Genomic DNA, 11824 nt, shown 5'->3' on the forward strand with positions numbered 1-11824 from the left:
GACTGTCTCTAAAAAAAAAAAAAAAAAAATAGCTTAAGTGTGGGGCAGTTTATACTAAATGGCTTCATGCCGCAGTGCTTTGTTCTTATGTTTCTCTTTTTTTTTAAAAAAACAGTGTATCTGTTACACTTATTGTAGTGAAATCTTTCTGTTCTCAGTGTGCAGGCTCAGGAGGCAGAGGCAGGAGAATTGCTTGAACCCAGGAGGCGGAGGTTGCAATGAGCTGACATTGCGCCACTGTGCTGCAGCCTGGGTGACAGAGTGAGACTCCATAAAAAAAAAAAAAAAAAAAAAAAAAGCAAGATATAATATATCAAATGAGAAAAGTGTTGGGCGAAGAAAAACAGCATAAAAATAGTCACTGTTTATGGGGGTTGCTTTTGGGACATGGAAGTTTTGTGCTAAATGGTACTTGATATGATAATGGTATCTGATACATTTGGTTGGGATATTTCTTCAGGTAACAGAAGGTTGATGTAGAGAACCTCTAGTGTTTTTGAAAATGGAAAGTCAGTCGCAAATTATGACTAGAGAAATATATCTTGTAGAGCATATGTGGTGAGAAAAGAAAGTATGTTCACATCCAAAAGTAAGGTTGTTAAACTCAAAAACTACATTTGTAATTAATTTAATAAAGTTGAAGTAACATATGCGATTATTCTTTGATGGCTGCAGATATAACCCCTGTTGTGTGTGATAAAGATTAAATATGGTATTTTTGTTTGGCTAATTTTGTTTATTCCTTTTTTCTCTGTTTTATCTAGTGGAAGAACTAGAGACTACTTTCAAAGTATAAATAAAATATGTTAGTACTGGAAAAAATATAGGTATTCTAGAATGTGTATTTCTGCTTACTATTACAGTTTAAGTTTTTGCATGTCTAATTTTTATGCTGTAATAATGACATTTTTTGTAAAATGTTTTCTCAAAAAGTATAATATTCTTTGCTTTCATATAAAATCATTTTCTAAATATTTCTAGGTAACGTGCAGAATATACACAAGGAAGATAAACCTTTAAGTCTGAGTATGCCTGTAATTACAGAAGAAGAGAATGAAAGTTTGAGTGGAACAGGTACAGATAAAATTTCGTCAAACTAGTGAAGTAAACTAACTTATATTCGTAGAGCATCAAGGTTTAGAACCCTTGAGGAACATGACAGTTGGCTGTGTGTTCCTGTGATCCTTTCATCTTTGGCCCATTAGAGAATTTCAGTATTAGTCATATCATTAATGACATCTCAGAGTCAAGGATAACACAATAAATGATGGTATGGATATCCATTAGGTATCCTATCAGTTTCATCTTTGTAGAGATGTCTCTGTCAGACCTCTGACCTGCTTTCATCTGGACATGGTTTCAGTACTTCTAATCCTGACTGCTGCTCTCTTCCAGGAATTTGTTTTCTTTATTTTTCTTCGTGAGACAGGGTCTTGCTGGGTTGCCCGGGCTGGTGTACGGTGATTTGATCACAGTGACTTACTACAGCTTCAACTTCCCCGTCTCAGGCTGTCCTCCCCTCCTGCCTCAGCCTCTTGAGTCGCTGGGACTGAAGGCACATGCCCCAATGTCTGGCTAATTTTTGTATTTTTTGTAGAGACAGGGTCACACTGTGTTGCCTAGGCTGGTCTCAAACTCCTGGGCTCAAGTGATCCACTTGCCTCGGCCTTCCAAAGTGCTGGGATTACAGGCATGAGCCACCGTGCCTGGCTTAGGAATTTGTTTTCATCTTAATTTTTTTTTTTACTTGTCTTTTCTCTTTTTCTTTTTTTTGCCATTTCCCTTTTCTTTTGCACTGGTGGGGAATATTTTTTTTCTTTTTTGTTTTTTTTTTTTTGAGATAGTCTTGCTTTGTTACCCAGGCTCGAGTGCAATGGCGTGATCTCAGCTCACTGCAAACACCGTCTCCCGGGTTCAAGCGATTCTCCTGCCTCAGCCTCCCAAGTAGCTGGGATTACAGGCGCCCCCCATCATGCCCGGCTCATTTTTGTATTTTTGTAGAGACGAGATTTCACCATGTTGGCCAGGCTGGTCTTGAACTCCTGACCTTAAGTGAGCCGCTTGCCTTGGCTTCCCAAAGTGCTGGGATTACAGGCATGAGCCACCGTGCTTGGCCAGAATATTTCTTTTTGCCACATCTTTTATAATTTTCATGTTTTTGTGTTTTCTATTGCTTTCTTTGCTTTTAATGATCAGTAACCTTTAGGTTCATGCTGTTTGTAGATGGACAATTATTTGAGTGTTGGTTCTGGCATCTCCTGTGGTAGCCAGAATGATGTATAGTACTAGTGTTTTGGGTTATATTTCTAGGTTTAATTGAAATGAAATTGAAATCTTAGTCATTTTCTTCTTCTTAGTACTGGCCTAAATACCTTTGAGATCTAGCACCCTGAGTTCATATAATTATAGGGAGGGTGTACCCATATGACCCATATGAAACAACTTCACAGTAACTTATTATTAATTAGGATTTAGAATGGCTAAGGGCTACTATCTTAATAGATTGATATTGCAATAAGATTGAGATCTTACTATCTCAATGGATATAGTATTTTTTATTGTTGTTATGTGTTTTTTTTTTTTTTTTTTTTTTGAGACAAGGTCTTGCTCTGTCACCCAGGCTGGAGTGCCGAGGCGCAATCATGGCCAGGCTAGAGTGCCGAGGCACAATCTTGGCTCACTGCAGCCTCCACCTCCTGGGTTCAAGCAATTCTTCTGCCTCAGCCTGCTGAGTAGCTGGGACTACAGGTGCCCGCCACCACGCCCAGCTAATTTTTTGTATTTTTTTTAGTAAAGATGGGGTTTCACCATGTTAGCCAGGAAGGTCTCGATCCCCTGACCTCATGATTCGCTCACCTCAGCCCCCCAGAGTGCTGGGATTACAGGCACGAGCCACCGCTCCTGGCTGATAGTATGTTTTAAACTGCTATATCATTTTGAAAAAAAAATTCTTGAATATGTCAGGTTTAAGATTTTTTTGTTGTGTCTTTGCTGTGAGGGCATCCTTATTGTGTTGTGCCAGTTAGATAGCTATGTAGTTTAAATGTATGTTATCAATTAGGTATTATCATTTAAGTGTCAAGTTTTTTTTTTTCCAATCTGACTGACTTTTAAACTTTATGTCTTTAGAGTTCACTGCATCCAAGAAGAAGAGAAAACACTGAACAAAGAGCCTGGTGTAGTTTTTAATTTTGAGTTTTCTGACAGAAGAAAAGAATGATATTTTGTGTATTGAACAGGAAGACTGCCAGTATTAAAAATAATCCTTCTGGGAAACTGTAGGTTATTTCTTGGAAATTGCAATACATAGTTCTAGAATAAAAGTACACAAAATTAGAATAAGAATTCTTTAACATTTTCTTTAATGATATGCATAAATGGAGATAAAACTTGTATTTAGTATGTAATATAAAAAATTCTGTTATTTGCAGATTGTTACTATTTCCTGTAACGTTTTGTGATACTATACTGTCCGAATACAGTCTGGTAATACTATTCTATTTAAAATATATTTTATTGAAATATTAATGTTTATTACATGCAAATAACTAATCATTTTGTATCTACAGTCTGATAATGGATTTTTTTATTTTGTATATTCTATTTTGTATATTGTTAAGTGCAATAAAGTTTTTGCCTTGTTTTATTTTTTAATACATAAAAGTTACATTCTCATAACATGTGATTAATAACTTAGGAAGTTCACAATGTATTTTCTAATTCTGCGGTTAAATATTATTTAGTGCTTGTTTTAAAGCTCCCTTTGGTCTACTGTATGTTTATGTGTATGTTTGTGTATGTGTAAATATGTATATGTATGTGTGTCCATATTTATATATATGACTAGTCAATAAATTTATATGTGTCTATATATATATGACTAGCCAATAAATTGTGTAAGTACTTGAATACTAATACTTAAATTAGTATTAAATACTAATTTAAGTACTAACTTAAGTACTTAAATACTAATGTATTAAGTATTTAAGTACTTTCTAATAAAATGTTTAAGAAGAAAAATGTAAATTTCAGAATGTGTCTCTGGTACAGAATCGTTGATAGTCACAGAAAAAAAAATCTATAGCTTCATGAATATGCCTATCTGTTAATTTCTCGTTCCAGACATTTTAATAGAGATTGCTTGAGCCATGTTGTTTGAATTGCTGCCAATAGCAGACCACCTCTCTATCATGTTGTTGGCTCAGCCGTTTTTTTTTCTTCCCCCTAATAGAGACAGGGTATTGCTGTGCTGCTTAGGCTGGTCTTGAACTCCTGGGCTCAAGCGATCCTCCTGCCTCAGCCTCCCAAAGTACTAGGATTATAGGTGTGACCTACTGTACCCAGTCCTAACCTGTTTCACAGTTGATTATACTTCATGCTGTTTTCCTGCATGAAGTATAATTAAGGGATTTGTTAAGGTAACCCTTAATTAAGGTATTATTAAGGGATTTAGAGTTTGGGTTGCACACCTGTAATCCCAGCACTTTGGGAGGCTGAGGCGGGCAGATCACAACGTCAGTGAAACCCCATCTCTAATAAAAATACAAAAAATTAGCCGGGCATGGTGGTGGGCGCCTGTAGTCCCAGCTACTTGGGAGGCTGAGGCAGGAGAATGGCGTGAACCCAGGAAGTGGAGCTTGCAGTGAGCCAAGATCACGCCACTGCACTCCAGCCTGGGCGACAGAGCAAGACTCCGTCTCAAAAAAAAAAAAAAAAAAAAAAGTTTGGGTTGAAGATCAAATTCGTGATATCTCTATATCTAATCTTTAAAAACCAGAATACTAATGCTAACCCAAATAAAATGTTCATTTATTAGCATTTATGCAGTCACAATTGTTTCCTTTGACTTCAAATGTTTCTGATCATAGAGGGGGCAGTTTTCATAATGTGGACATTGGGTGGAGCATCTTGAATTTAAACATTGTGGGGTTGGGGTGTAGATCCATTATTGGCCCCACTTGCTATACTAGGTTGTTTGCTAGAACTTGTCTGACCGTTAAAGTTTATAGACATTGTACAGCTAACACACTGAGTTGCCCTCTCTTTTTTCATAACTGTACTTACAAAATACATGCTGTTGTTTCACTTGTACCTCAAGATGGTTAGTGCCCTGCCCCCATTCACAAAGTTAGTAAGTCATGCTTCTGAGTCATAAACACAAGGCTCAGGCTTACAATTTCAATCTTTTTATATAAGCCAATGTGGAAATCCAGAAAGATCCTTTTTAACTATAAGCAGTAAAACTCCACTTCAAAATGGCTTAAATGAAAAGGAAAGTTTATTAAAATCAGGTGAGTTCCAGCAAAGGTTGACTCTGGCGTATATAGCACATCAGTTTCATGATGGCTTCATATACCTAGGTTTCCGTTTTTTCTTTTCTTTTTTTTTTTTTTTTTGAGACAGTTTTACTCTGTCACCCAAGCTGGAGAGCAGTGACGTGATCATGGTTCACTGCAGCCTCAATCTCCTGAGATCAAGCTATCTTGCCACCTCAGCCTCTTGACTAGCTGAGTCTACAGGTGTGTGACCCCATGCTTGGCTAATTTTTTTGTTTCTTGTTTTTTTTTGAGACAGAGTCTTGCTCTGTCACTCAGGATGGAGTGCAGGGACGTGATCCTGGCTCACTGCAACCTCTGCCTCCCGGGTTCAAACGATTCTTCTGCCTCAGCCTCCCGAGTAGCTGGGATTACAGGCGTGTGCTACCATGCTCGGCTTTTATATTTTTAGTAGAGACGGGGTTTCACTATGTTGGCCAGACTTGTCTCAAACTCCTGACTTCAAACGATCTACCCTCCTTGGCCTCCCAAAGTGCTGGGATTTCAGGAGTGAGCCACCGCACCCGGCTGCAATAGTGAGTTTTTCATGAGTATATGTTGAAGATAAGGTATGAATCACTTGATAGAGTTGCTTTAAATATGAAATTGAAGCTCATTGAACAGAGTTCAAATAGAACATACCTGTGTTTAACAGTGAGTTTTCAAAATTAAAGTATGAAGTCCAAATACTAGTTACCTATTAAGCTACTTATATTGCCAACTTAATTATAATTACCAAGTGATAAAGGCATGATTTCAGTATTAAATATTTACTAAATTAATATTTTGTGGGAGAAGAAGGGTTGTGGCAGTGTATGTAAACATACACTGTGTTTTAAAATCACACCACTCCTAGAAATCCCAGTATATGAAAGTGGTGTTCAAAGTAGATAATTAGAATTATAGTAGTATTAATGTTATATACCAGGTTTACTTGGGGTATCTTAAAACCCATGAATAAAAACTGGAGTCATAAAGGAAATGCAGCTTGTATGGATGCTTAATTAGGGAAATATTTTTCACTTTGATAGTAAAGTATCCTAATTTCTTCAGAAGAAAACTACCCTGGGAATATGCAGTTCTCTATGAGAATCATAGTGTTGTCTTTGCTTTCTTTTGTAGTACTCTTATGAGTTTATGTTGTAAGCACATCTAAGATCCCATCTGGGTTTATAACCCCTTTGTCTTGATAACTCAGTTTTCCTAACTGAGTGGATATATTCAATGAGGGGAAACATTCCCAGTCTCTTTAATACCCAGTTAGAGTGATTGTTCCCTGAGACAGGCACAGTTGTACCATTTGCAAGCAAAAGGAGAGACCATGAACAAACTTGAGCAAAGGCTTTGTCTTATATAGGGATTTTTCAGAACAGCAATTTATTAGGGAACTACGTTAAAAACTTTTAAGTGCTGCAAAACTATTTTACTGACTTGTTCAAAAATATTAAGAACTGCAGAGTACTTTGGAAATGGAAATGCAAAGATATGAATGCCAAACTTCAAAATAATTACAGCTAGAAAGTAAGCTTTTAAAAAGTACTTGGATGCCAAGGAAACCAAAGTAATTATGTGGTGACTTTTGAAGTGGCTTTTTAAAGTTATAATAATTGAAAGCTTATGTGTTTACAGAGATCTTAAGATTGATATGAGATGAAGCTCTCATGGCTTGACAACTGAAGGAGACCCAGGTTTCTTTTTTTTCAACTTGAATTGGCTACAATACATGTTTTATTTCCAATAACCTATTTTGGTTATGACAAAAGATTTACACATGTATAGAGAGATAAAATATTTTTAATTGAGGTATCTTTAAAAGTGAGCTTTATGGGCTGGAAATTACTTTCATTTTTATGTAAAGAGCCCAGGAAAATAAGCATAATTACTAATGTCTTCCTAACTTACCCTTGATTCTTGAATTCTAGTTTGAAGAATGCTTGCTTTTTAAATGCCATTGAGCAAACTCTGTGGGTGCTTAAGTATTCACATTTTCATTTATCTGTTGAACAACTATAGAGTAATTTTCATTGCACATTTTTCTTATTCCCTCTATTAAAGTAAATGTCAAAGCCTAGATTTCAGGTTGTATAATCTTTTTTTATGTGGTATTTTTTATGCCTGACTTATTTTATTTTAATGTGCTGTATATTGCAGGTCTGGGTTTTTCTTTTCATGATGAATTCGGGCTGCCTCCTTTAAGTTACAAGGAACAAAGGCACGTTGACATTATCTTAGATGCTGGAGGCTTATTTTAATGCTGATCAGAGGCAAACCTTCTTGGAGAGCTGGGAAAAAAATGGCTCTTTGTCATGTAGTGAACACCAGCAGCTTAGACGGCTGGGTTGAGTCCTTGCTTTTGAAGTGGATGTCTATTGCCATGTAGTTACAATGTGCATCCTCTTATTCATGTGCTCTCCAGCTTCCCTGCCCACGTTCGCCTCTGCTACTTCTCCTATTCTCTATAGTCCCTGAGAGACGATCCGATTGAGTCTATTAGTTATAATCCAAAATAGAGCTCCCTGATTGGGTGGAGATTATTCTGGCTACTGGCCTCCTTTTTTTTTTTTTTTTTTTTGGTAGAAATTCGCTCTTTCACCCAGGCTAGAGTGAAAAGGTGCAATCTTGGATCACTGCAACCTCCCGGGTTCAAGAGATTCTCCTGCCTCAGCCTCCCAAGTAGCTGGGGCTACAGGTGTGTGCCACCACGCCTGGCTAATTATTTATTTATTTTTTTTTTTGTATTTAGTAGAGACGGGGTTTCACCATGTTGGCCGGGCTGGTCCCAAACTCTTGACCTCAGGATCTACCCGTCTTGGCCTCCCCAAGTGCTAGGATTATAGGTGTGAGCCACCACACCCGGCCTGTCCCCTTCCCCCCCTTTTTTTGAGACAGCGTCTTGCTCTGTGGCCCAGGCTGAAGTGCAATGGTGCCATCTCGGCTCACTGCAGCCTCCACCTCCTGGGTTCAAGCGATTCTCATTCCTCAGCCTCCCAAATAGCTGGGATTACAGGCACCCGCCACCACACCCAGCTAATTTTTGTATTTTTAGTAGAGACGGGGTTTCACCATGGTGGCCAGGCTGGTCTCCAACTCCTGACCTCAGATGATCCACCCGCCTCGGCCTCCTAAAGTGCTGGGATTACAGGCGTGAGCCACCATACCCCGCCTGGCCTCCTTTATGTCCAACTGAAAGGATAATGGCCCTTAACTAGGACATAGATCCCTGATACAATCAATTGTGGACAGTATAGAAGGGTCGTATACCTCAGGACAGGGCAAATTATGGGGAAGGACCAACTCTGTCAGCTTTCTGCAGAAGAGGTTGTGAGTAGGGCAAGCCTGTAAAATTTCATGGATTTGTCAGTCTAATCATGGATTTGATGGAAATGATAATGATGCCATACACTACCGTCAATATTTTAACTTCATAATGTAAACAAGTAATGGCAAAAATGTTCACTTGGCTGGATGCAGTGGCTAATGCCTATAATCCCAGCACTTTGGGAGGCTGAGGCAGGTGGATAACCTGAGGTCTGAAGTTCAAGACCAGCCTGGCCAACATGGTGAAAACCTATCTGTACTAAAAACACAAAAATTAGCCATGTGTGGTAGCATGTCCCAGCTACTTGGGAGGCTGAAGTGGGAGAATCACTTGAACAAGAAGGTGGAGGCTGCAGTGACCCAAGATTGCACTACTGCACTCCAGCCTAGGGGACAGGGTGAGACTTTACCTCAAAAAAAAAAAAGAGAAAAGAAAAAAAAAAGTTCACTTGACAGCAGCATTGCACAGTGGAAGAGTATCAGACGGCATGGGTTTGCTCTGAGATTACAATCTGCATGTGAGATATAATAAAAATCTACCCGTAAGTTAGGGATGGATATATTCCATTTTATCCTCTTCCATCCTTTGTGATATTGTCGTCATATTTTACTGCTACGATATAAACCGCATCGTATTCTTAATTTAAATAAAGGAAAAAAATCGGAGAAAAAAGTCTTACATTTACCCACATGGGAACCTTATCCACTGCTCTTCATTCCTTCATGCAAACCTATGCTTTCACCCGGAGCAATTTTCCCTCAGCCTGGAGACATTCTTTTAATGTATTGAAGCTTAGTTCTGTTGGAGATCAATTCTATCAGATTTTGTTTTTCTGAGTCTTCATTTCACCATTTTTGAAGGATATTTTTGCTGGATTTAGAATTCTAGGTAGACACCTCTTTTCTTTCATCACGTTAAGGATTGTTGCATGTCTTCAGCCTTCATTGTTTCTGATGAGAAGTTTTCATTCTTACCCATTTTTTGGTATATAACACGCCCTTTTCCTCTGGCCACTTTTAAGGTTTTTTTATTTGTTTTTGTTTTTGTTTTTACTTTATTTTCAGCCATTTGTATGATGTACCTAGTGCAGTTAATTTTTCCAGTATATTGTATATGTTTTTCCGCACTGGTCTTACTTGCTTCCCTTTCTAGGATTCCACTTACATGTCTGTTAACTGCTTAGTACTGTCCCAAATGTTATTGTGGCTTCCTCCCACGTCCCCAATAATTTTTCTCTCCATGCTTCAGACTGAATGGTTTGACTTATCTTCAAGTTCATGAATCATTTCTTCTTTTGTATTCAATCTGCTGTTAATCCCATTCAATAACTTTAATTTTAGATGTAGTATTTTTCAGTTCTAACGTTTCTCCTTGACTCTTCTTCATAGTTTTCATATCTGCACTGAAATGTCCCATTTCTTCACCAATTATAACATTTTTTGCTATAGGTTTATACTATTTTATAGATACTGTAAATTTATACTACAGGTGCTATAGGTTTAGCAAGTTTAGCTACCTCGAAGTGTTTGCTAGTTTCAACATTGGGGCTATCAGTGTATCTGTTTCCCCCAAAGAGTGTATCTGTTTTTATTGACTGATTTATTTTTTGTTGACTATGGTTTACATTTTCCTGTTTCTTTCCCTGTCTACTAATATTTTTTGTATGATCATACATGTTAGGGACTCTGAATTCTATCACCTTCCTCTAAAGAGTGTTGAGTTTTGTTCTATAAGGCAGTTAAGTTACTGACAGAGCATCTTGTACTTATAAGGGGCTTGATTGTAGGCTTTGTTAGGGTGGATCTATTCAGTTTGGTCCTTAGTTTTCCGGCAAATCCCTTAGCCCTGGAAGTGGTCCCTAAATCTAAGGTGTGGGCTTTTTGAAGTGTAATGGAAAGTGTGAAGTGTTTACCGCATCACTCTATTCTTGCAAGACTTGAGCTTTGAACTCAGGAGACCTTTGGGTGGTCAGCCGCTGAAATACCCACTCGGGACTTTCAGATTTCTAGCTATTTGCCCTAGAATCATACGGGTTTTTGCTTTGCTTGCAGCCAAAGATCTGAGGGGATTTTATACACAGATTTTGGAGTTTCTCTCTATGATTGCTTCTTTCAGGAATTTCCCACCTTGACTTCCAACCACTCTGACAGCCCAAACTCCATTCTCTGACTCCTCAGGTAGGGAAGACTATAACATTCTGCCTGAGTCCTACCTGCCCAGTGCCATGGACAGGGGAGTGCACTCAGGTAAAGTTGTATAAACATGCATATCTCCTTTCCAGCATTGAATCCCTTACAGTTGCTATCACAGAAAGTAATTAGGTGACATTCCCCCTATTTACCCTGAAGTTACTGAATCATCTTCCCTGGCTTTGCAGGATGTCTCCTAGTTTGCGAAGATTCCACTTTGATTGGGAGTATAACTTAACTCATTTAAGTCACCCAAAGGCTATTCGATCATCATTTAGTGTCTTGTTAACCTAATGGCTTGAAATGAACTGATGCACTTCTGAATATACAGTAAAAATCCCTGATTTTTCAAGAAGTCTAATCTTCCCCAAATGCTAAGCACTACAGAATCAATTATGTCATTAATTTGCTTTTGGTTGCAAGCTACAAAGCTTGATCAGGCTAATTACAGATTATGCTCTCAGGAAAATATTTTCATATGCACTAGTCTTTTTTTCTTTCAGGCACTTTAATATGGGGTTTTAAAAAACCTTACTTAAGACAAATAAAAAAGAAAACCTTCATATAATTACATTACCTACAGGCTAATTTTTAAATACTTTAACATCATAACAATTAAGTGGGCTATGTTAGCTTCAGTTGACAACATTTATTTATTTATTTATTTGCAATGAGGCCTCACAATATCCACCAGGCTGGTCTTGAACTCCTGGGCTCAAGAGATCCTTTTGCCTTAGCCTCCCAAATAGCTGGGCCTACAGGTGCCTGCCATTCTGCCCAGCTAGTTGATCACTTTTAGGAAAGGCAACACCCACAAGATTTGTTGAACCTGAACTTCTTACGGCATGTCTGATTTTAAATGAAATGAATTTTGCTAAAGTCTCACAAATGGTTAACTCTTCTGCCTTTATTACATGTTTTAAATAGTTGATTTATCTCTTAGTTTCTTGCAGCATAATTGGTATAATGCTTCTCTTGCTCACTTTACATGTCATTTTATT

The 11824-nt window shown here is 37.9% G+C and overlaps 1 protein-coding gene across 1 annotated transcript in view; it reads left to right on the forward strand.

The window, feature by feature from the left end:
* Positions 1 to 3646, forward strand: part of SNAPC1 (small nuclear RNA activating complex, polypeptide 1, 43kDa) — a 39641-nt gene extending 35995 nt beyond the window's left edge. Inside the window, exons 9-10 of the mRNA XM_011978273.1 lie at positions 982 to 1074; positions 3130 to 3646. Coding sequence (XP_011833663.1) covers positions 982 to 1074; positions 3130 to 3164 — 128 coding nt within the window. The 3' untranslated portion in view covers positions 3165 to 3646. The remainder of the gene's footprint in view (positions 1 to 981; positions 1075 to 3129) is intronic.
* The last annotated feature ends 8178 nt before the right edge of the window (positions 3647 to 11824 follow it).

The sequence above is a fragment of the Mandrillus leucophaeus genome, unplaced genomic scaffold, assembly GCF_000951045.1.
Source record: "Mandrillus leucophaeus isolate KB7577 unplaced genomic scaffold, Mleu.le_1.0 Scaffold192, whole genome shotgun sequence".
NCBI lineage: Eukaryota > Metazoa > Chordata > Mammalia > Primates > Cercopithecidae > Mandrillus > Mandrillus leucophaeus.